The sequence below is a fragment of the Cygnus atratus genome, chromosome 1 (assembly GCF_013377495.2).
Source record: "Cygnus atratus isolate AKBS03 ecotype Queensland, Australia chromosome 1, CAtr_DNAZoo_HiC_assembly, whole genome shotgun sequence".
Classification (NCBI taxonomy): Eukaryota; Metazoa; Chordata; class Aves; order Anseriformes; family Anatidae; genus Cygnus; species Cygnus atratus.
This window is the reverse complement of record NC_066362.1, coordinates 125,376,410-125,402,484: the sequence shown is the minus strand read 5'-3', so window position 1 is coordinate 125,402,484 and position 26,075 is coordinate 125,376,410. Positions and strand designations below refer to the sequence as shown.

Sequence of the window (26,075 nt, the reverse complement as noted above, 5' to 3'; positions counted from 1 at the left end):
ATTGATTAAAATATTACAAACTCACAGAACTTTACATGAGCAACCTACTTTATTCCCAGATAGGGTGGAGCCTTCTTCAGCAGATATTTATAAAAGCTGTTATAATTTTAACTGTCCCAGCAAGCAAGCTCTCTACCACTTCCTTTTGGAGTGTGTATCACAGCAATGGTAATATTGGTTAAGACACAGTTAGTTTACACTTCTTTCTGTAACAGTTGTTTTAAAGATAAAATAAGGGACTATGTACTGCAGTCTTCCCAAAGGTTATAACAACAAATGCTGTGGTCTCATCAGAAGTGCAGAGAGGAGTTCTGTGGTTTATTTTTGTGTTGGATTTTACTCCATGTGAGGAGGTTAATTTCCCTGAACCTCAGTGACATTATTTGTGAAATTTGGATGAAAATCACCGCAAAATATGCACTGAGGCATTTCATAACCAAAACGTATTATTTTTAACCTGAATGAAGGCGATCAATTGATTTTAAATTCATACAGTTAGCTAAAAAGATAAAACAATCATCACCCAAATAAGTAAACAGATTGAAATAAAATGAAATTATCAGCCCCCTTCCCCTCCTTCCCCCTCTCCGAACAAACAAACATCTACAAAAACAACAACAACAACCATGAAAAAAACAACCAAAAAAAAAAAAAGAAAAGGTCTACCCCCATCCCCCATAAATATACATTCCCCTGGGCTTTGAAGTGAAACCTTCCTATTTTATTGCATTTTATGCATCAGTGGATGCTACTGTGATTGCAATCAGGAATTGTTACAATCTCATCAGAGAGCTTAGTTTTAGGAGGTATCAGCCTTTTTTTTCTTTCTCAAATTAAAACAAAGCTCAATTAATTGTGGGCTATTTCCTGAAACTGACACCTGCCTTCATCATTTATGACTAATACACGTTTTTGAATTCACACTGATATTCATGTCTTTGAATGTCACCTTTTCAAGACTTATCCTTTACAGATTTCAGTCTTTCCTTCACTATTGATTTGAGAGAGGTTCCTCATCTTGAATGTAAAGAGGAACTCCTCCAAATGAGAAGAAGTTGTTCGCGGAAGGAAGAATTATTTTTTTGCAGCAATTAAGTACTGAATTGTAACATATAATTGGTTTATGATAGCTGTCTACTTAGCTGATTTTTTTTTTTTTTACTGATGAACTTTAATAGAAATGATGTCTTTAGACCTTTTAATAGATAGGACTAGCAGAAATGCTATTTTAGATCCACAGAATTACTTTGTAAAACAGTGAGGGAATTTGCAGTAGTTATTGCAGCTGAGGGGCCAAGAGCTTGAGCTTGCAGCAACCACATATCTTGAGCTGGAAGCTTGACAGGAGCTTGGTTAGAGGCAAAACTCAAGTTATGGCTCAGGTGATGCTGGTGTGGAGACAACACTCCCACAAAATGTGGGATTTGGAAGAGGGGATGGTATGGGTAGCATCTGTCAATAAAGCTAACCGAGTGACACTGCAGGAACAGCTAGTGGCTCCATCTCTACAGAAACTAAAAGTTGAAGAAATTGGCTTTTTATAGAAGAGGGAGTTGTTCAGGCATCACAGCATCTTCTGGTACAAAGGGAAAAATTTCCTCCTTATGGAGAAGTCTGTGGTGTGCCCACGATGTTATGTATATCCCAGTGTACAACAAACAACTTTTGTGTGTCTGTAGCTTTAGGGCAATGACTATTATTGAAAAATGTCATCTATAACACAAGGATAATACACTTAGGCCATTAATGGACTTGTTTTGAGACTATTTGAGATTGAATTGGCTATTTGCAGTGCACTTTCACCTCATACAACCACTGCTGAGCATAGAGATAGCTCAGTCTAGTCTAGATAAATACCCTAGTCAAGTGCTTGAAGTTTTACAAAGAGGGCCATAGATGTCAGGTCTGCAGAGAAGTTTGAACAAGTTCTTCCAGGATCTCTAACCCTCAGTTCTTATGAGACTCTTGTTACTGAGACTTCCTGTTTTGGTATGTCAGTTATCCATCCGCAAAATATGGGTGGTAATAGTGACTGTGAGTAGTAAGAATTGTTCTTTTACCATCTTGATAACTTCTAATGAAAGGCACAAATATGAAATAGAGATAATCTTTAGTATAGAGGAATGGATCATTATCTTTTCTATTCTATGGTTTATCTTCCCTACTAATTTATCTTCCCAACTAATAAGGAGAGATAACACTCCGATTTACAAAAGAAAAATCTGATATTTTTTTAAATCTATGTACAGAATTTTCATGCAACTATTATTATGACACTGTTCTTGCTACTTTTATGGAAAACGAAAACTGCCCTTTGAAAAAAACATTACCTAAACATGGCATACTAGGTGATGGGCTCAATAAATATATCCTCTAGAACATGGTTACCACTGTGCAATTACATATTAACTGGCCGCAATCCAACAGATTACTACAGATGTAGTAAGGATTTATCAATTTGGTCATCAGTCATTAATTTTCAAGGTGAAATTTCCACCATTCAGTTTGAATATTGTGGCAATATTTCTGTGAGTGCTTTGCATTACATCATATGCATTTAGAGGTCTGATAAAAATATGTCTGATTTAACAGGACTCTTGCCAACTATCTGGTGTGGAGGATGGTTTATTCAAGGTTATTTAACCTCAGTAGACGTTTTCAGTATCGGTGGCTGGAATTTTCTCGGGTAAGTTAAAGTTTTTAATAGAATTTACAATGGCACTAGTGCTGGCACTAACTGTTTCCATTATAGATGCTATTTTTTGTTGCTTATACCTTTGCAGAACATCACATATTTTCCATGCTGGGTAAATGTATTGATTAAACTTCTTGTAGGAGATTCCATCTAAAATAATTAAGCCATACATATTCTTGTGTATGACACTAAGGAAAAGTATCTTTTAGAGTATGTTAAGGAGTTTTTGAGACCTCCTCTTTAAAAGCTAGTTTTCCTTACACAGGAAACTGAAAGCTGGAAAGATATTAAATTTTGTGCCATGGTTGTGACCTGCAAAGTGTCAAACTTATTTGGCCAAAATCTAGGTTTTTGAAAAAAACATACTTTTTATATATACATGAAAATAGTTCTGCTAAAACAAAACTTGAAGATTTAGTGTTTTTTTTTTTTTTTTTCTGAGCTTGCTCAAAACTTTGTCATGCTGTAATGTCAGCTTTCTGTGAGCTCTAACATGCATATACATTAGTCATTTTCACAGAGAAGAAGATCAGGTGACTTCCAACTCAGGGCTGTGGAAGTCTCAAATATGTGCATTAATTGCTGTCATAAGCTATGAGAGCAGAGCTAATTATCTATTAATTAATATGAGCATTTAAGTAAAACATATGTTTGATTAAGTGGATCCTGAATGGAAATCCACCCTGATATTCATGTGGGCAGTGTGAGGGTTCTTTAAGGAAACCAAAGATGAAACTGTGACCGAAAGTTGCTGTATCTTCTCCTTTTAGTATATTTGTTCATGTTAGTTTAGAAGGTGAAATTTTTGTTTGTTGTTATGAAAATTAGCTGCTTGGTGACATCCTGACAGCAGGAGGCTGTCACTGATGCCTATGATCTGGCGCAGGAGGTGTGGGTGTTCTGTCCTCCGTGTCAAGGCATGCAGGTGCCTAACCAAAGCACCCAAAATGCCTTCCTGAGTAGTACTGGAATAGCTACGAGTTGATCACACATCTAAAAATAAACTCCAATAGCTTGATGAAGCTATGCAGAAAATGCACTGTCTTATGCTCCAGAATCAGTATTGTTAGAGATGCCATTTTCTTTATGCAAAAATGTGAGAAACTGCCTGTCAGAACCACAGGGACAAGTTTGTGGGGGTGTCCCCTTGTGAGAACAATTTCTTGCTAGCCAGGTAGAACAGATTGCTGACCATTCACCAGTCTGCAGCATAACATTGAATTATATTACGGTCAGGAAAATTCCTGGAAGGAAACATTAAGCTTTAGATACTGTGCTTTTGGATATGCTAGCTAGCTGCTGTCACTTTTCAGGGTGCTTTCTCGAGAAGCTTAGGGAGAAGTTAATTCAAGTTGGTTCAAAGCATATTAAAAATAATGTCTTAAAGGTTTCAAGTAAGTGGTTGTGAAAACTTAAGAGCAGCACAGTAAGGGCAGTAAGCCAGCAGCTTGTTTGCATTATCTGCCCCAGGGATCTGGACATGGGGAGTTAGTTAAGTGCAGTGAACAGCAAGAGCTAATAGTTAACAGTTGTGGTTAAGTGCACTGAACAGCTCAGGGAAACAGATTTCACAGGTCAGCAGAAATGATGGGAGAAATGGAGTCCAAGGCAAAGCTATTGTTTAGCAGACTGGTCCAGTCAGAGGCTGCAGGACTAAAGCCACATGGCTCCTTTGGGATCATAAAAAGAACCCACTAACCTCTTGCCTGATAAATGAAGAAAAAGTTTAATACTTCATACAAACACATGACCATGAGATGAATCACTGACCCCTAAAGTGAAGGTTGCATTTTATTTGTTCATTCATTTCTTGTCAGCCTCACCCATTGTAAGTGTAGTGTTATTCCGCCAGGTTCTTATTTTTACTGGTGTTTTTTACATCTTATTTATACAAATCTTGACATCGAGACACTTAAACTGCAAGGCATTTTGCAAAGAAAGGAGAAAAGAAGTGATGAAACTTCGAAAAACTTCAGTTTGAAAAATAGGACAAACCTGCTGACTCTAGAGAAAGTGCTTTGATTACAAAATCAGCAAACATCAGCAGCTCCTCTGCTCTGGCTATTTGAGCTCTAGCAAATATGCAGTGGCTCCTGGGGAAGAGCTCAATTACCTCTGTTGCGGAGCGCTGAGCTGCCTGGGAGGGCTTGAAACCTGCTATTTAAAGTCATTGTTACTACCTGGAGTACTGCATTTTAGAGTGAGACATTAATATTAGGAGGACAATTTTGAGGGAGCTCTAGGTGGCTGCTGTAGCATAAATATCAATAAAACAGCTGTGAGATATAATCTATTCCTCTCAGCTCTGGTTTTATTGGTCTCGGAGCCTGTGCTGCCTTTCTGTCCTCTTTACAGTCAAGCCTCCCTCAAAATAATAATGATTATTATGTTGTAATAATGTATCACACACTAAAAGCCAGCTCTGTCTCCTGGCTCTTTCTGTGGTTGATGTGTAGTCAGAGCTTTTGGAAAGAATTTCAAGCTCTGATGACTAATACTGTGACTCCCCTTTTCCCCTGCATCATGAAAAAGCTCCGTTATGGTTTTGCATGGAGAGATTTTTTTTTTCCCTTTCTTTTTATTTTTTATTTACTTATTAAAATGTATCATGTATGAGGGTTGAAGCGTTTGGAAAAGGAGTTTATTTTCAAATTTAGCTCTGTATAGAAAACCGTTACCTTATTATGTATCGGTTTGCCTGATGTGGCTTTCTTACAGATGCAGTGTTCTTTCTGTCATTGAAAATCTATTAGTGCACATACAGTATTAATAAAAAGCATTTGAAAATGCAACTCTCTGGTGTATTTAAGTATGAGTCATTGATTAAGCTTAATTACAGACGATATGATGGAGAAAATCAATCTTTCAACTTCCAAAACAGCTGACCGTCAATAGCTGAGGGTTAAGCCAATCTGGAATTTTCCAATGAAATCTTTTCCTGTTGAGAAAACAGTAAATCCAACCCCTTCAGTTGTGCTATGTGCTATGAATTTGATCTTGGGCTCAAAGGAAGAAAGAATAGGGGAAAAGGAGAGGCCGAGTAAATGCAAGGTCAGTGCTTGGAGGCTTGTGTAATCTTTGAGAGGACAAAATCCTATCCTGCCTGACCTGGCCTGGTGTTGACTGTATTCCACTATTACACAAATGACAGGTGTTAACTACTGGACTGGAATTTTGCTTATTCTCTGTAGAGCAAGCCTAGTAAGTTCCTGAAGTAGAAAGAGAACTTTTTGAATCTGAAAAAATAAAATAAAATAAAATAATAAAATAATCAGCACTGCATTTGCTATTTGCTTACATGGACACATCTTGTATTTTGTGTTGAATATGTACTTTTTTTTTTTTTAATAAACTCCTACCTTGACAAGAAAAAGTAATGTTATCTGCCAAGTATCCACAGTAACAACATTCAGCAATGCAAACCAAAGTTACAATGTGCTTATGCTTCACTTTGCCTTGATTATTTGTTCATTGACTGTTCTTGACTATTTCTCTTTTGAAGCTTATATACAGTGGTGCAGAAACTTCACCAGAGCCTTGAAGTCTCTGTTTAACCACCATTCCTTTAGTAAAATACACACACTGCTCTAGCAATACCTTTCTGCTATAACATGGAAGGGGATTTTGGGGGGACAAACATGTACTCAGTATTCTTGATGATTCAAACAGGTTTTCTCCTGAAAATACTCTGGGAAGGCAAAGATTTATTTCACATTGTGATAAGTAGGAGTAAGGCTGTGGCAGGAGTAAGCAGACAAGTAAATGGCAAAAAGGCATGGACACATACCCAGCAGTGTTAGATATTAGTTAGCACAGTTAAATGGAGAGTCCTCCACTACCCTGAGGTAGGAGGTGTTTCATAAGGACTGACCTCATTTCCATGAGGATGATCTCCTTAGGCTTCCCAGCTAACTGGTGAAGACAGAGAAACTTTTTCAGGAGATATGTCAGAGCAGGCATTTTCTAGAGGGAGGTGTCTCTCTACTGAACACAAGAAGACTACCAAGATTAATCTAAAATGAGCACTTGTGAGAACCTTTTCATAACTAATCCTCTCAGTTTAGTCTAAGTCATTACCATTGTATTAAGTTTAAAACTTCACAGCTACTTTGTGGGGTTGAAAAGATTTTTCACAGCACTAGATGAAAATGGAAATAACTGTAAAATATTACTGTTTCTTTCTTTTTTTTTTTTTGGTAGCTATTTGACAAATATACTTTAAAATATACTGTATGTGGATGTAGACTTGTCCTATAAACAATATGATTTTATGACTTCCTGCGTGCACTTGCCAACAGGTGATCCATGGAACAACATCTTTGCTGCCTCAGTGGGATAAATGTGTGGACTTTGTTGAAAGTGCACTCCCTTACGTTGTTGGTAAGATGTTTGTGAATGCCCATTTTCAAGAAGACAAGAAAGAGATGGTGAGTCCTCTTAATAGCATATTCAAATGATTAATTTCCCTGCACAATCAGTTATGACTTATTTTCAATGCATAATTTTTTCATAGAGTTTTCCAGTATCTGCTTTTCCAGCCATTGATTTTGTAACAGTAGGTAGTTTAAAATTAACTAATTTAATTATTAAACTTAGCTCCTAGTACAAGAGAGGTACAACCATCAAAGAAACACGTGAAACAGCATCCTGTGTAGGAACAACAGCTCTGCAATGGCCTTGCACAGCCTTGGGTCAGTGTGGTTTGTCTGCTTGACCCTGTTTAGTTCAACTGCTTTCTCAGGGAAGGACTCCATTTTAGACAGACCAACGTTCTGACTGGGCTTCTACAAATATTTTACATGTGTTTCCCTCTCAGGTTCTGCATTTCTTTTGTTGCTTGCTTTCATCTGGAGTTTCCTCTCTGAGATCCAGCTTTCCAGTTCCCTAATTCTTTATCGAGTTTGTAATGTGTTATTTGGCAATTTAGTGGCAAACATATTTCTGGGATATAAGATAGTATGACTTCTGTGTGAAGGACTGTAAGAATATACACTTTATTGGGAGATGAGCTGTTGGAGAGTGGTTATCTATTGAAATGTGACCTTATTAAAACCTTTCTCAGTATGCAAATTCCTTTCAGACCAAGTCTTTGAAAAACTATCAAGTCTAAATTCACAGTAACGCTCGTAGCAAGACATTCATATATACTTTTTAGTATAAATCACAAGATTCAGGCTTATAGGAGATAAAATTGGATGCAGGTGAAATTTGTTGCAATCCATTTAGAAGTGTGCTTTTCTAGTTGATCATTTTTGTTATCATTTTCATTTCACTGGTTTTCAGTTCTGTTTTTCTTTCTTAGGTATTTAGAAAGCCTTTGAGAGAAGCACTCTTATTTATAAAAGTTTATTTCTTTATTTTTTCTTTTTCTTTTTTTTTTTCCCCTGACTCATAGAATATGTGTATGAGAAGGTAATTCTGAGTTATATATAATATGGATTTTTTCCTCCATGTTTTGTGACTGTTGTTTCATACCTTAGATCCTTCTCTCTTCCTTTTATCAAGAAAGACATTATTTGTGTCTAAATATAGCTCTGTTTCTAACCCAGAGTGCCTACAGTGTTTCTTACAGCTATGCCTGAGCAGTTTCAGTAATAACTTTGATAGCAGGAATAGGTTTCTCCTCCTGCCCCCTGCAGATACAGCTGGTGCATAAAGCCTAACTATACACCAGGGCCCAGCTGTAGAGCTTGAGTTTGAACTTGTAACCTCCAAATACAGGGAATTCACCTCATTAGTGCACTAAGTTAATTGAGTTGGTGCTCTGTCATCAATGCCTTTAAGTTACTCTATTCCCTGGGATGCAGTTTTCTGTGAATGTTGACTGTTTAGTCGTATTTAATGCTAGAACAGTTCCGGTTGTCCCATACTGTCTCTAAAAATAAAAAAAAAAATAAGATTTTTTTTTTTTTGTGAAAAAGGTAGAATGAATAATCAAAGGAGTGTTGCTGCATTTTATCTGGCTCCACCACAAATAAAGATCTGTTCCAGATTAAAATATGCATCTGATACATAAATGACAATTCAGCTGAAGGTAACATTACTTTCTGGAGTTTAGTCCCCATCTTTAATGACTTTTCAAAGCCACCAGACATAAAATGAATAATAATAACAACATTAATTTATTAACCACTGGAATAAAATTATATAAAACTCTGGTACTTGATATTTTCATTATTTTTAAATGTAACATAACTGATAACAAAAAGATCCAGTAAGTCTTCATACAATGATTATCTGTCATGTCTTGTACTGTCTCATCTCTGGTTTGGACTGTGCTAAAGTCCTCTGACAACTACTGGATCATCCAAAATGCCTGATGCTCACAGTATTCTCTGTGGTCATCTGTCACAAGGTTCATCTATTGATACAAATAGAAGCAGCTCATTGCCTTTACCTTTCTGGTCTGCACTGCCAGACAAATGCACAGGTGTGAGGACATTTCTGCTCTTTAGACCAATGCAATGCATCTCTTAGCTGTAAGACTCCTTGTTCTCTTCATTTCAGGGTTTTCTTAATGTTTATACTCATTGAACACTTCAATTATTATAATTTAACTTGCTTGTGATACGCTTGGGGCTTTGTATATGTGCCAAACCACCATTTGTACTGAAGTCGTAAAGAAGCAGCCAAGCTAAAATGGTTGTGGATTTCATAGCTTTGTACAGATGCAGGCTGTCACTGGAAGTTCAGGACCAGAGAAGCAGTAAGGGCAGCTCAGTCTTGTGAGCCATGGCCTCTATCCCTGCAGTACACGAAGGGTAAGAGTACTTCACAAGCACAGCTTGCTGGCTGAATATTTGGATGCTGCTTTGTATTTGGATCGTGATACTGTCAGCCCAAATTCAGTTCTTTGGCAGTATTAATAAGGAGCATCTCAGTGACATAAACCAAGCAAGGCTACAGATGCTCTCTCTGCAGAAAAGGCTTTATCTGTGCAAATGCTTTGCACCTGGCTCTTCTGTATGGATTAGTGATCTAGGATCAAGGAGACAAAAATCTCCACAAATCACTGCAATTCTCTCAGTGTTTTTTTTTTTACAGTTTTAAGGCAGGCATTCTCACAGTTGTGACATGAAAGGATCAGCAACGAACAAGTTGTCTGGTACAACTGAAGGAAAAGAAACGAGAAGGAAAAGAAAAAAAAAAAAGAAATCAATCTTCAAGAAGCACGAGCAGTTACTGTCTGATTTGGAATCATTCATGGTCTTACCAAATCCATCATGCATTGAAACTTTTCTTGTAATGATCCTGCCATGCCATAGCTTACTGGGGAGGGGTTTGCTAACTGTTTTCCAGATGGAGGAGTTGACTGAAGGAATACGCTGGGCTTTTATCGACATGTTGGAAAAGGAAAATGACTGGATGGACTCTGAAACAAAAAGAAAAGCTTACGAGAAGGTAACAAATATAAATGGTGGGTGGGTAAAATCCTGCCAGAGTGAAGATTTGACTTGAGTGAGAACACAATGTCGTGGGCCTTACCTGCTTTGCCTTGTTCTTCCTCCCCTTGCCTCCATCTTTCCCAGTCCATCTCTGGCTGATGTAGACCCTGAGCTCATTTCAGATTCACTTGTGCAGTGCTTTTCTTGATAAGGTCTTCAGCTTTGACTGGGGTGTCAGGGGTTCACCAACCTACAAACAGTAAACAGTGTCCAAAACATGTGGGACAGCTGAGGGTGTTTGGTGTGGAAGCGTCCACATTTCTCACCTTCTCCAAAGTCATGGTGGAAGGCTTACATTGGAAGCCACCTTCCAGGAATGTGGTAACCATACCAGCTGAACATCCATCTCCTGATAGGGTAATGCTAGTTATGAAGTGTTATGGTCAAGGTGGGCATTACCTGTCATGATTACTTTCAGGTGGTGTGACCATAAAATGCAGGAGGTAAAGGTGAAGGTAGGAGGTACTGAAAGCTCCTTTTTGGACTCCTCATGTACTTATGGCATGAGATACACAGAAAGGGACTTGTCTAAACCCAGAGCTCTGCCCCAGAGCAGCAGCTGGAAGAGGCATAAATGAGGCAGAGAAGGGAAATGTGTAGGACTGCATCCTTATTTGTGAAGGCAATGGGATATCAGTGAATTAGTAAATTTCCTCTCTGAATAATGTGACATGCAAATGCAGCTTCACTGTTCCTTCTCACTGTGATGGAATGAAAATAGCATTGTTTTGGTTTAAAAACAAACATGGAGTTCAAAGTTGTTCTTTTTTTTTGCCAATTTTGTAGAAAAGGCAATTCAGACATTTTATTGGTGGAAAATTTTAAATTCCATATACAGCCTATTTACATTTTTTTACAGCAATGCCCTTCACAGATGCACAAATGAAACTGAGCTGCATAAATGGACCAATAAACTCTATAGCAAGCAAAGGATAGTAAGAGGCAGGTTATTTCTTGCTAACCTGATGATAGATGGGTTACAATTATTATTTCTTACTGGATTTGATGTTTGTTTGTTTACTAGAAATACCCATAGAAGCATAAAGATCTTTAATTTAGATATTTGACAAATTTGATGTAGACTATGAGCAGGAAGATTTTCTATTTATTTCCTTAATAGAGATGTTTCTATATACCTTTACAGCCATATACAATTCATATGTTGATTTTCCAGCAAACAATCGGCTTAAACTTTTGTTAAAAATTTGCTACCTTTCTTCCAGCAGAGAAACAATACAAGCTTTACCACAAACTAATAAACTCCCTAAAGAGATCTCTATTCCCAATTTAGGGAAGGCTGTGTTCGGAAGTTAGGTTAAATCTTTTGTGGGTGGAGATGCCCATTTCCCCTCCATTGACATATTTAGGAAGCTTACAGCACTCGGTCCCAGTTTAGGCATCTCAGTTAAGTTTCTGAAGCTAATGAGGTGAGTTTGGTTTGAACAGTGCATGACAAACTAAATTCAAGCTGTACAATAAAAATACTACTATATGCTATACTACTATGCATAGCAAATGGTTTAAATCCATTATCGCTGACTTGAGCAACAATTTTATCATTTACTGAGGTAGAAACGAGGTCAGGCTTATAAGTGCTACACAATGACTTAGAAATTGCAGTAACCTGGAACGGCATTTTGGTAGATTTCCAAACATGAACCTTATGCGTGTTTATTAAATACTCTTTTATTGCTAATGATTGGTATTGGATTTGTGCTAGAACATTTGGATGGGCATTTTTTTTTATTTAAGAAATGTATTCATTACATGTATAGACAGATAATTCACTGTGGAAATCTATGATATATCATACGACAAAACCTTCAAAATCTGTTACTTTTTAAAATGTCATGAGCCCAGAATATTATGTGGTCACTTTTTTAATACTTATCCCTTAACAAAACAGTAAAGTCAACAGGAATGTTGGACTAGGGGTTGTTGTGTTGTTTAAAAAAACAACAGTATTGCTTCATTATATAGAACTATAAAAGAGACTTTTCTCTGTCAGTTTGACAGTTTTTATCCGCATCTTGAAGACAATGCAAATGCCATGGATTTCAAAAGTTAGGAAGAAGCTTTGTTCTTGAATTGAAGAAGAGAAAACTGTCTGATCCTGGGGGGCTTCTTAGGTTTACTCTTTGTTTTGGAGCAAAGTAGAACCCAGCATTATGACAGAGCACAGTGGGGTGCTGGAGGCACTTTCTTTCAGGCAAAAGGCACTTTCTTTCAGAAAGGACCCTCTGCTTTGATCTGCTTTAATATAGGCAAACTGTAGCATTTTGGCCAATTATTGCTGGACCGAGCCCAGTAACACACAAAACATCTGTTCTAGTTTTCTGTGGTTAATAAACCCTCCGTGGAATTTTTTTTTGTTACAGTAGGATATTCTTCTTTGAAATGAATTTCAAGTCCTGTGCAAGCATCTTTTCCTTGTTTCTGTTTCCAGAACAGAAGATGGCACCTGATCATTACTATTATCCGTTAAGTAAAGAAAGGGAGTTATTAGTGAGATAAAGAATGTCGTGGCCTTTTATCATGTTTTCTTCAGTAGCTGTCAAAGGAGATTGGGCCTCATTCCCAGTTTATGGATGAGATACCAAAGCACAGGAGTAGCTTGGCCCAGTGACAGAGCTGAGGCCAAAAATACCATCCTATTTTTCTCACTCTCAGACTTCTCTAGCCACCTGGGCACATTGTCCCTTGTAGTGAGGCAGAGTAGAGTTGATGTCTGAAGTTCTACAGGAAAACCGTATGTTATATGGAAAGGGCAGTGGTCCATATACTTAGCATTGCCTCCATATTTTTAATCTCATTTTGTTCTTAAATGCTTTGGAAAGAGAACTGTAGAAGCCTAGTGTTTGTTTGTTTTGTTTCGTTTGTTTTTGTTTGTTTGCTTGTTTACTGGGCCTACTTCGTGTGAACAGTTTATTTTGTAATTAGCCCTTTATTTAACTTCAGAAATAATTGTGTCATTAGCAAACTTTTTGGCAATTTCCTGAAAGAGGAACAAGATCAAATGCAGGATCTGGATGTCTGCACAGTAAACCTTCCTGAATGAACATCTCTACTCAGATGTCTCTTCTGTGATTGTATCTTCAGATGACAACACTCTAATGCAAATGACTTGGCAGGCTTTAAAGAGAATTAACCACAAATTCTCTCACAATACAGTCTTACATGGTGTCTGCTGCCTGTTGTCTGACTGATCCCCACCTTGCTTGTGTACTTGCCTCAAGTACATCTTGAGGTCACCTGTACACCTTGCTGTCACCTAATGCTTTGCAATCAAAGGGACCATCAACCTCTGAAGGACTTAAGGTCTTCTGTAGGAATTGATGCTTGGATTTTGCTTTAGGCAGCCTGTCAGCTCTGACACTGTAATGTTTCTTGCCTATAACTCTGTGTGTCTGTTCTGTTGTTTTAAGTTGTTCAGAAAGGACACCTAGCACTAGTTGTTCGCTCTAATTTGATGAATCTAAAATGTATTAAGAGGATCAAACCAACACAGCCATGTGACATAAAGAACATTTTTCTTATAATGCTTGATTTCTGAGAATCATCTTTTCAGTCCCTGTAAACTCTGGAGTTAATGTTTGACTTTCTGTCTGTATTAGAGCAATATAATGAGAAAGTAGCTGGTAATTTCCCTTTCTCCTATCCCCCTCCATTCCTGTATTTAGATGATTGAAACATGGATTTAAACCAGACCATCTGAAAGCCAGTCTTACAAAATCAGATTTTGACAGGCTTAGGTGCCATGGTCTGTCTTCACGTGCAGTTCTCACCTAATTCTCTGGATGGAGCTCATGCTGCTTCTAAAGGAGCTCCGCATCGCAGAGGACAGTTTGGCACTCTGCTGTGATGCTCTGCTTTATGCCCTGTCCTGCCTCCTCCACCCTGTGCAAGCATTACTTTATTGATCTGTAGTTGACTATCATCAGAAATTTGCTTAAATTATGCCTGTTAACTTCCCGAATTTTCAATGGAGATCTCTGATTTAAGAAAGAGAGAAAGAAAGGGAGAAAGAAGGTGAGAAAGAGAGGAGAGGAAGAGAGAAAGAAAGAAAGAGAGAAAGAGAAAGCGAGAAAGAGAGAAAGAAAGAAAGAAAAGAAAAGGAAAGGAAAAGAAAAAGGAAAAGAAAAAGGAAAAAAGAAAGAAAAAGGAAAAGAAAAAGGAAAAGGGAAAAAAGAAAAGGAAAAAAGAAAGAAAGAAAAAGGAAAAGAAAAAGGAAAAGGGAAAAAAGAAGAAAAAGGAAAAGAAAAAGGAAAAGGGAAAAAAGAAGAAAAAGGAAAAGAAAAAGAAGAAGAAAACATGTTCCTATTCTTGTCCTTTTTTCCTCTCCCTATTGTAAGGCCTTAAATTTTGCCCTCATTTGAAGAGCAGATGAAATATTCAAATGAGTGCAAGGTGTGTCTGGCCACAGTCTTCAGGTACATGGTCTGCAAGTTGCAGAAGCTCTGCAGAAAGATGCCTCAACAGCTGCCCAGCCACCCTGCAGCCTCTAAGAAGGATGGCAAATGAGGATGTGAGGGAGAGAGGGGAGGCTTTTGTCTCCCTGACAAAGAAGGTGCAGATTGCAGTCCACTTTGTCAGCCAAATGGTATGGACAACTGTGTTTTGTAATGGTGGTCCACAGGGACAAGAGGAAACCCGCTACTGAAATTCCATTGACATGGCTCCTGTGATCAGTGCTCCCATCTTTAAAATGGTAATTTATTTCTGCTGCTCTTCAGAGGATAATTCATTGGAAGATCGTCACTGAGATATAAAATTATTTCCAATCTTGTGCAGGTGCCATTATTTTATTAATCACTTTTTTCCTTCCTGAAATGCCCTTTGTGCTTGAGTTTAACTGGAGGCTTGAAAAAGAGACTTTTACACAAAAGCTTGTTCTCTGAAAGTTTGCAAATCTTGTAAAGTAGACTGTATTGTAGGAAGCTATCTTTTTTGCTTTGCAATACTATTTTTAAAGCATAGATGACAAGCCAAAAAAAAGCTTGTTTTTCTGTAATAAGATTTTTTTGTAACATTATTAACCTCTTTAGGTCATGGAGCACAAATCCCAAGGTCAATGTGCAATCTTGCCTGCTGCTTGGCTTTATTTCTCTCTAAGGAAGTCATATACGCAACGTTTGTTCTCTTTGCATCTCGCTCTGTCTGAAGACCGAGGCAAGAGAAACATAGGAAAATATAGGGACAGTGCTTAGCTATTTATGTCTCTCTCAGGAAGTGTTAGGCACCTTAGCTTAGCCTACCTCCCTAGACAACGCAATGCAATTAAGACCAATAGCCCCAAGGAATTCAAGAGCCATCTGCACAAGCCCTGATTCAACAATGTATAGGTACTTTAGATGAGGTAGGTGTCCATCGGTTATCCCACTGAAGCCATTCGCATCTCAGCTGGAACTTGCTGACTGTATCCAGCCTTCTGGTCAATTAGCTGAGCCCCTGCCATCTTTCCCTGTTCTCTGTGGTCATTTTCTCTTCACATTTGGGTGATTTCGCTAAGAACATGATGGCCATACTGCTCAGACCAGAGGTCCAATGTCTAGTTCGGACAGTGGCCAAACAGTAGCAGATGTTTAGAGATGAACATAAGGACAGGGCAAGCATAAAGGGATACTTTTCTGCCATCCTCTCCCAGCCTCTGACAATCTGCAGCTCAGCTGCTTCCTGAGCCAGAATTGGTGTCTTTGTATTTTTCCAGTTTTTTCTGTTGTGAGTTTGTCTAGTGACTTTTTTGAACCCATGACAATTTTTATCATCCACAGCTTCCCATGACAATGATTTCCACTGCCTCACTGTGCTCTGTGTGGGGAAGCACCTCCTTTTGTTTATCTGGAAAATGTCTTTTGCTCCTCCTACATTCTTGTACTGGGGAAAACAGAGAATCATCTAATTGCCTGTTTGTTTTTTCTTATGCCCATATGTCTTTGCATATAACCCTGGCACATGAAGGCGCATTAACACAGGAAGTTCCAGCTTAATATGAGAGGGCATTTCTTTACTGAGGGTGACAGAGCACTGTAACAGGTTGCCCAGAGAGGCTGTGGAGTCTCTTTCTCTAGAGATATTCAAACCCCACCTGGATGCCATCCTGTACAATGTACTCTAGGTGATCCTGCTGGGCAGGGGGGTTGCACCAGGTGATTTCCAGAGGTCCCTTCGAACCTTGGCCATTCTGTGATTCTGTGAATTACATGCAGGGAGTATGGGAGTATTCAAACAGACTGCTCAAGACATTCACTAGATACAGTTCTGAAAAATAACTTTTCATTAACATCTTAGGCATATCCAGGCAGAAGCCAGACACCACAGCTCCAGGAGCTGAAATTAATCTTGCCTAATGCCATGCTAATTTGGCACAAAGATGACAAAACATCCAATCTTGAGAATGGTCAGTAGGTGCTGTGCAGAAAGAAATATGTGTTTTTGTACCTTGTGGGGTCTGTGAAGCGAACCTATATAAAACAATGCAAGAATATCACAAAGCAACCAGTCCTGAGTCTCAGTGCCTCCCACATCTCAAGTGAACTTTTTCTGGAAGAAAGACCAGCACAAGACTGACAGAATGACAATTGCAAGGAGGGGGAAGTTCCAAAACAGAAGATCCCAAGACACCTTTCACTGGTTCTTTTAAGATGACTTTATATTTTTGTTTCAAGGATTTCAGAGAACTTCACAAAGAGTAAGACTGCTTCAGAGCACTCACAAGCTGCCAGACTTGCTTCAGAAGAACTAGCAAAAGGGAGAACTTTCCAAAGGCTCTAATTGCATTTAGACACTTTATTTCTGTTCAAAAGCCAAGGGAGGCAGGTTCTTGCTTCCAAATTTGATGTTTTTAATAGAAAGTTTTATTCAGATCTTTTTGCAATAAATTTGTCATTTTTAAATGAGAAAGCATACTTCTACTTAATGCCAGTACATCCCTGGCCATACTATTCCTTTGTAGAAGTTAACTTCCTGAAATGAGGGTAGTCTCTGTCTGGGGTAGTGTTTTGATGTGAAAAGTTAGGGTTCTGCCTGTACTGTAGCAGTTTCATTGCAGGGAGCAGGGAGCAAGTCTCCTGATTCAGCTGAAACATGGTTTGGAGTTCAGAATAGTCAGAGTCACATTCTGCAGCTCTCTTGGGCATTAAACATATCACCAGGAGCTTACCTTCACGGTGTAACTCATCTTTATCCTACCTTAAGCATGGACATGTGAAGAGAAAGGGAGAACTCGATAGGGAGCAGGAAGTGAAATAAATCCTGTGTAGCTCAGAAATGCTGCAGGGGATTTGGAAAGCTTGCTGTACTTACCTAGTCTGGAATATGGACAGTAGAATATCTCACCATCCCTGACATAGATATTTGGAAAATGCTAATATTCAGTGTAGTGTTTTTCACCTGGAAGATAAAGAGAATGAATGACACTTTCATTTCAGTGTAAAAGTGTTCCATGCTTTTCCCTGAATAAAAATAAACCTTCTCTTTCCATCAGATCATCAAACAACACTTTCTATTTTAGAAGTCAAATGTTTATTTCTCATCACAAACTTTGATTTTCACACTCAAAGAATAATCTCTCTCACATCCAAAATTTAATTTAACCTTTTCAGGAGGACTGGGCTTTTCTATTCAGTAACCACAGGAGATGTTCTTCTCCCTTGGCCAGAGTTGAAACTAATAGCCATGGCATGTTTGCTTATCTCTTACCTCTGGGGTTAGATCACTGCTGTCAGCTTCTCCCTTGTTATGTGGCTGCTGCTACTGCTCACTCAGTTGTGCAGGGATGTCAGTTCCATTAATAAACTGAGGACTGTGCAAACAGATAGCGGAAAACAGGTGAAGAGAGAGGAAATTGTATTTAACCCTGATCTCTCAGCTGTCATTTTTCAGACTCCACCACAACTGCATAAGACCCGAATGGGTGCGTGACATCAAAACGTCTGTGACAAATCTCATGCTTGAAATGGAGGGAGGGAGACAGAGGTGGATGGACCCATCTTCTGATGTTCAGGGACTGGGGTGAATCTGGAGATTTTGTGGCAGAAATGCAACCTGAAAGCATATGTATGCTAAAAGGCAGCTTAATTCTTCCAAAAGTCAGGAAATCTTCCATCACCCCTGGAAGTCTTGGACAATTTTAGCTTTAACTTTCATTGGCTTTGCTGCTTTACCAAGCAAAATTGCCTTCTGTAGAGGAACAGTTGCAAAGGAGTTATAGTCCTCCAGCTGACCAGTAATAGATTCTTGAGGCATGGGATATCCTTGTCTTGCTTGGAGGATGAGTCCAAAGGCAAGCTTAGGTATCTACCTGTCTTTCCTATCTTTCCTGGCTGTGGTGACCTCCATGTCCAATATATGCCTGCCTGAGCCTCAGAGAGGAAAGCTGCCTTCTTGTTGAGTCTTAGCAGCACTTTAGCTGGCTCAGGTATTGCACTGATCATGGAAGTGAAGTTGTGAAATGTTAAATGGATCTTCAAAATGCTTCAGGTAGTGGTGTTGCTGGAGATTACTTCTAGAGGAGTTTTGTAACAAGGAGATCATTGGACCCAGGAATTTGCTCCCTTACTGGATTTTCAGAAGCTGGGATGCTTCACTGAAAATAAAGGCTTCCTTAGCTGCCCTCCTTCATGAAAGATACTGTGCAGTGTCTTGTGCTCAGTCTTCTGGGAAAGGGGTGAGCTGCATCAATTTGGAATTAAACACCTAATTGGAATTGATTTAAATATAAAGCAAACAATGTTTGTGTTTAAAACTGAAATGGGGGCTGGGGACCTAGAGTAATGTAGGAATGAGTCTCTGCCATGTCTGGTCTCGGATGTGTGTAGACTTGGTCTGATGCTCATTTGTGGCTAGAAATGGAAAGAGAATTTTTTGCATATTATTCATTAATAAAAAAGTAGCTCTGCACCCTTTGCTAAGCAAAGATAACCTTGAAAATATTAAATGCATATAAACTCATGCACACAGAGGCTAAGGTCAGAAGTTGTCCCCCTCTGGAACAGGTTATAAAGTGTTTTGCTGAGTAAAACTGCCAAAAGAAGCAGTGTGGTAACTCATCTCCCCTACAGCCGTGATGGGGAGAGGGCTTCCCTGCCCTTGGGCTGCCTCTCTCACAGAGGGTGTTACAGCACTCAGTGTCCGAGATCTCTTCAGCATACTGGGGCCTTGGGGACTTTTATTTTGCCAGGCAGCACAGTGTTTTTTTGGTAAAACTGCTGTTTCCTCAGAGCTAAAACAAAAGCAGCTGAAAAGCTTTTTCAGTTGGGTGGGTGTGTTTCTAGCAAGAGGTGGCATGACAGCAGGAGTTCAGGTTGGCTGATGAGGAGCTCAGGGGGTGAGAGTGAAGCGAGTCCAGGAAGTTTCTACAAAAAATGCAATGTAATTTCTGCAGCTTGCTAATGTGCCAAATCCTGGTCAAAGGTGTCTCTTTCTTTGTGGCATTGCAAATGCCTCCAGACCAGAACGCTTTTGCTTCTGGCTTGTTTGAAGTGCAGCTGGAGGAGTTCCCAGCTGGCTGCACATGCATTATTGAATTCACACCCTAAGTGATCTTAAGGTGTGTTAGAGGGACACACAGCCAAAATCCCTGTGCCAGAGTGGACCTGTCACTGCTGGCATGGTGACATGATGCTGCAGCTGGACATAGCACAGGCTGAGTCAGTGTGCATATCTGTGCACCATCCTTTCTTGTGGTCCACAAGCATGATCCCTACTCCACTGAAAACCCACAGACTCTTAAAACTGACTTAGGAGCTTTGTACAGTGATGATTTGCTGTTAAATAGTTCTTTTGCTACATAGCTCAGTTGTGTTAATATGGAGAGGTACTGACATGAGGTATTTTCCCCTGATTCTTTTGTGGGAACTAGCCTGCCCTGGTCTAATTGTGCGTGATTGGAAGTCCTTGTACTTAAATCTCCTTATACTGAAATCATGTGGCTATAAATTTGTGTGACAAACTGGTTGCGCTCATATTACACAGCACCTGTCTAGGTCACCTTTGGGCCCATGTGGTGTCCCCAAGACATAAACCCCCTGGGTTTTTCCAAGCTCAGCAAGTCTGAAATAAAATGAAGGCCAAGCTGAAGATTACTGAGGTAATGTTTTTATATATCTAAAGGATGTGTTGTCTTTCCCAGAATGTGATATGGGGTGATAAGCAAGGAGGCATAACTGTCTGGGATAGTGTTGGATGACCGTGAAGGTAATTGAACCTGGTGCAACCTCAATGATACTGTCAGGAGTGGTTCCTGAAGCGTGTTGTCCCCTGAATCATGCCTAAAAGCTGTCTAGGAGTTGGAACAGTCTGAAACTATGCCTTTTGCTCCTTGTCCCTATTCCACCTAGCAGCATTTCCCAGATGTGCAGCACTGCAGCAAGTCAACCCACCATGGGGAGGCCAGGCACAGACATCAGCTACCCTGAGAAAACATCACAGTGCTGCCTGTGATTATCAGGGTGCTAGGAAAGATGCACCTGAGGGTGCCCACTGTAGCCACGTCACCAAAGTTCTTGGGAGGAGCCCTTTCTGTCTTGCTCAGGTTGAATCACGGAGTTAGTCTGTACTCATTTAAAAGAAAAAGACAAAGAAAAGAAAGTGATGTAGAAAACCAGAACTGAAAATCTGAAGAGATAATGAAAGAAATCTATTTTTTGTTTGTTTCTATATTCAATTTGGAGTATACTTTATCCTGCTTTTTTTTTTCTTTTTTTCTTTTTATTTTTTTTCCTGGATTAAAAGAAAACCAAAATGCACTTACTGTGCTTGATGCATGAAGTAAGTATCATTATTCTAATTTTCTGTATTGGGAAGCCAAGTCAAAGGGTTGGGTAAATGAAGGCCAGTGGCCAATCAGGCTGCAACCACAAACTATTTCTGGTGATACCTACTCTTAAACTGTAGAAAGTATTTCAGATTTAAAGCCAGAAAGTACTCTGGTATGCAACGTGCTCTGCTTGGTATATAAAACTAGAGTAAAATTTTAAAGCACTCTTAGCTTTGGCATTGCTCATCTCTCTTGAAGTCAATAATTATTTTATTTTTGTTTGAAGCATGTTTTGGTTAAAATTTTGTCCATATGTATTCATTGCTTCATGTGGGTGTAAGCTGTATAATGACCATCATTAACTGCTAATTGAGATCTCTTTGGAAGTATTCCCCCCACCTCAGCCTTCTCCCCAGTCCTCCACAACTTTCTGCCTGTAAACAGAAGTCTTTTATTGGAGTTGTTGGAGAAACAACATCAAGAAATCTACCTTCTGTAGCCTTTGCATTTTCAAAATTCTTGTTCACCAATGATTTTTTTTTCTGTTCTTTCTTTTTTTTTTTTTTTTTGGTCACTTGCGGATGTAACAAACTGGTTTGAGGTTTTGATTGTATAATTGGATATCCTGTTGATTCACTGGAGTCAAACTAAGCTCTCATTCAAAATTATGCAAGAGATACATCTAATCATTTATGTATTGTATAAGCATAGAGGAAGATATTTGCTGTGTGCCAAAAAGAAATGTATTTAATTTACAGAGCTGAGGTTCTGTTCATGGAAGACAGCATTCATGCCTGTCATATATAGTGTTCTATGCATAAAATAATGAAATCATGATAATTGTTATGCAGAGGTTACAAATGGAAAATGGAATTAAAACAAAATGGACAAAAGAATTCTTTTTCTTAGTAAAATTAAAGCATCCATGGCAGCAGAATGAGTTTGGAACCAAGCTGGTAGGTGAAATTATGAGTAGGTATAATAATTATACTGCTGCATTGAACTAAGGAGTTATGTTTGTGAAAATATCACAGTGGATTTGTATGTTTATAGAAGTTGTACTCTTTCAGATTTTCTGTTATTTAGCTTGGTTCTGTTGCTAAAAAATCAATGCAGGATTAGTTTAAACTGAAAATTTAATTCCAATGAAATTAGTTTTAGAATGCTTGAACATTCAAGTTCTTTGCCTTTCAGAGATCCAGAACCAAAAGGGATTTAGGACAGGAAAGAGTCACTGTGATGTAAATTTTTTTTTTTCTGACTCTTTTCTATGTTTGGCTGTCCTAATAAACTTCTAGGTGTAACTTTATGGTTAGTAACAGTTATTGGATATTAAGAGTAATTATATAATTCCAACTAACTGTTTGCTTAGAAAATTTTGTGTCCCATTTCCTCTCCTTTCCCTTGGATGGTAAAGTACATTATGGTCCCCATGTGTACTAGGTAATAATTTCTTGTCAGGAAATTTTCTTTGAATGAGGCTTTGGTTTCAAAAGATGATTTAGAGGAAGGGGTAAAGTAATGTAACGCATAATCCCAGTGCTGTTCCTTTCCTTCTTTCCCACATCATGTGTTCCCAGCACTTGTCTTGCACTAGTTCCAGCACTTGCTGGATCTCTGTGTAGTGATTCAGCTCACTGATCTGGCAGAACATATTTGGAGGAAAAAAAAAAGGTCGATTTCTTCTGTGATAATGATCTAAATAATCTTGCAGAAAGATGCAGCAAGGACATGAGACAGCTCACAGAGCCTGTGGTTGCCAGCAGCATGAGCAGAATCATGAACAGTGATGGGAGGAGCAAGGCAAGGACTAGGACTTTTTTTTTTTTTTTTCGTTTGGCAGTAAATAGTTGTTAAATGGACTCAGCTACTTTTCAAACCACAGTGCTGTAAGTGTATTTGATGCCATAATCTTTAAAATCCGTTTTGTTGCTGGGTGTGATTATTCATGTAAGTCACTTGATAGATTTTTTTCTACCTCCTGAACCCAAGCTATTACAAGAATGAAGCCATAGCTGTATTTTCCATTGTCATAACAGATTAATTTAAAACATTCAAAATGATTATTGAAATATGGGTGGGGAACATCACACAGTGATGGAGTGTGGAGTGGTATCAGAATTGTTTATTAAATGTATCACTAGCTCTAAAAATCTTGGCAAGTATGTTTGATAGGCACAGTCTACATAGGTTGCATTGTGATACACAAATGTAGGAGGAAAGTTAAAGCAAAGTTTAAAAATAAATAATTTGATGATTAGCTATATTCTGAAGTATGTATAACTGTCAGTTGAGTGCAGATCAAGTACTCTTAAAATTATTGTTTCAGGCCAAGAGTTCATGCTTGAGTTGCTACTTCACATTGGATTGCAGTTTATGATGTGCAAATCCCTGACATTTGATGTAGCCTCTGCAGTGTAAATAAAATACATTTTTAGGGTGGGCCCAGTCCAGGTCCTACTCAAGATAATGCGTAACTTCCTACTGATATCTGTAGGAGTTGGCTTTAGCCCTGTGATGAAACTTTTCAATGATTTTCCAAGATCCATTACTTTTTTCCCAGTTTTTCTATACATAAAACCTAAATAGATGCAGTGATATTTATGCAGCAGTTTTACCAGATGGCTCTTGAATCATCTGTTTTCAATGAAAAATGAAAAGACCAGACACGTACATAAAGGCTGAATTAATCTTTGTAATTAAATGGAACATTACTTTGCCGTGAATGATTTTAGCTTTCAAAATGTATTTCATGCTAATTTTTCAGTGAACTGTAATTGTATTATTATTTTTTTATTATTTTTAGAAGCTTGAAAATGATCTTCACAAAGTCATTGTGAATCAAGTTGATATACAGAAGATCTATGTCAGACTCATAAAACTTTGTTGGGTGTGAGATATATAGAGATTTTTATTTATTTATTTAACAGTGAATACAATATGTCAGTACTTGGTTTCACTAGCAAGCCTACAAAGTATCCAGATCTGGCTATAATGGGCAAAAAAGGCTCTTGGAAACCTCATGTTGTACATTTGGGTGTGGAGTGAGAATTTGACTTGACCAATGATGCCTTGTAACATTGAAATGCATGTGTTTGTTTCCACCTTAGCAAGTTAAATCAAGAGTGAAAGGCCTTTTATTATTTTGTCTCTGTAGTAAAATGACATACAAAGCTCTCATGACGGAAAGAGAAGGACATACTTATGATAAAATCCCAACCCTGTGGAAGTCAGCGGTGAAGCTTCCTGGCCTAACCAGTGGCAGAGGGAGCAGTTGCACACCAGGTCCTCTGCCCTGGAGCCTGTTCTCTCTGGCTGCTTGGATAGAAAACAGTTATCACAGTTTACTCTTAAAGTTTGCTGCTGCTCTGTGTCACCCCCTGCCAGAGCCTCTCACTTTCAGTGGCAGCAGAGGAAGCTCATGAAGATGATTTTTCTTCATTTACCTGACAGCCTAAGCTAGTCTGAATACTTGAATACTGTGGCTAGGGGAAATACCCCATCGTTCCTTTTCTTCCAGTACAAATGGTTACTTAATATGCAAATTAGATAAATTAAATGAGCCTTTAAACTATAAAAAGTTGTGCATGGTGCATTTGCAATGGATTCATGTGCAATTATCACATTGTTGGTTCCTGTACATTTGTCACATTTCATTTGCTTTGCCCATATGTGTGTGCATGCCTCCTGGAAGGCTGGTCCTTTAAACATACTTTTAATCTTATCAAGGGAAAATACTGACTCGATTATCCAAAGAGCATGCCAGTCTTAGGAGAGCTTTCTTCTTTCTTGTGCTTTATGAATAAGGAATCTTCAAACTGCCATTTAAATATTACTCAAGTGAAAATAAACGGTATAAAATGAAGCAAGAAACTTCCAATGTATAAATTTAGAAACCCGCTCATAACAAGATGCTTTCAAACTTGTCTGCTGTGTAGATAAGTTGGGATGATTTGGACAGTGGTAGATAAGTTTGGGATGATTGGACCAGATGATCTTGGAGGTCTTTTCCAACCTTAATGATTCTATGATTCTATAAGTTGGGCTGTGTCCTGGGCTCAGCTGAAAGGGCTTGGACCTGTTGCAAAGCTGTTGGGAGAAAACCTGGTGAAGCAATTCCCAGGGTCTTCACAGAGCTTCCTACATCCTCTCATGGGTTTTGCTTTGGTTGTAGGAAGCTGCCCCCTCCGCTGCCCCCTCCACCAGGAGTTCCGCTTCCTTCACTGTCAGCATCAGGGGCCGTACAGGAGTGCCACAGCCTTTTGGCTTCCTGCAAAGTAACTTGGTGTTGTAGTAACAAAGCTTGCTTTTCTGAATCTATGTTATCCTAGTTGATTGGTGGAACATTTAAGAAGTCACCAGAATTACTAGTAATGCTCGTAAGGTCTACCTTTATTTAGTGTTTAGTTATTAAGGAGTATATAGTTGTCTTTCCTATTTGCTCAGACTTCTACAACGCTCATGTTGTGGTAAGAATTTGTTAAAACAAATTGTTAAAACATCAAAGCACTAAGAGCAGCATTACATTTTGAGTTTACTTTCAAAATATTCTGAGACAAATTCTGTTATTTACTAGCATTCTATATAGCCTGTATGTGAAATATCTCAGAAGCATCTGACCATTTTTCCTCATGCATGGAAATCATAAGCTCATTGCATCAGTTGTCAAAGGCTCAGAGCAAGAGTCTGTATAACCTGATAAGTGAACCCAGCAGTTCTGAGGTAGTCCAGTTAGGAGAACTCTTCCCATCTTCTGTTTCTAATGCAACAGAGCCATGACAAGACTAACAAATTTAAATATGACTCAAATATAAAATTAATATTAAATAATAGTTATGGACATGATATTTCAGTCAGCCTATATCAGATCTGCTAGTAAGCAGCCTGGAAAAGGAATCATCCTCACTGTTGGAGATGTTTGCTTAAGGAGTGGGGCTTAAAAGGACTGAAAACTGTCATTTCCATGATGCTGCTCTCACTGGGCTGCTTGGAAGAGACTGAGATGGATGTGCCAGATATTCCACAATTACCCCAATGTCCATGTGGTGAAGAGGAGATGGGCATATTGTTGTCCTGACCACACAGCTAACACTGTGGGTTTGAGGACAGGGCCCATGTTCCACACCTTTCAGCAAAGAAGCACTGCCAGACCTAGGCTGGCTTTGTAGTCTTCTGCATT

The 26,075-nt window shown here is 38.7% G+C and overlaps 1 protein-coding gene across 1 annotated transcript in view; it reads left to right on the top strand.

The window, feature by feature from the left end:
- The window catches only part of PHEX (phosphate regulating endopeptidase X-linked), a 100,790-nt gene that overhangs the window by 35,097 nt on the left and 39,618 nt on the right, over window positions 1-26,075 (top strand). Inside the window, exons 10-12 of the mRNA XM_035542144.2 lie at window positions 2,593-2,686; window positions 6,994-7,122; window positions 9,995-10,096. Of these exons, the coding sequence (XP_035398037.1) occupies window positions 2,593-2,686; window positions 6,994-7,122; window positions 9,995-10,096 (325 nt within the window). The remainder of the gene's footprint in view (window positions 1-2,592; window positions 2,687-6,993; window positions 7,123-9,994; window positions 10,097-26,075) is intronic.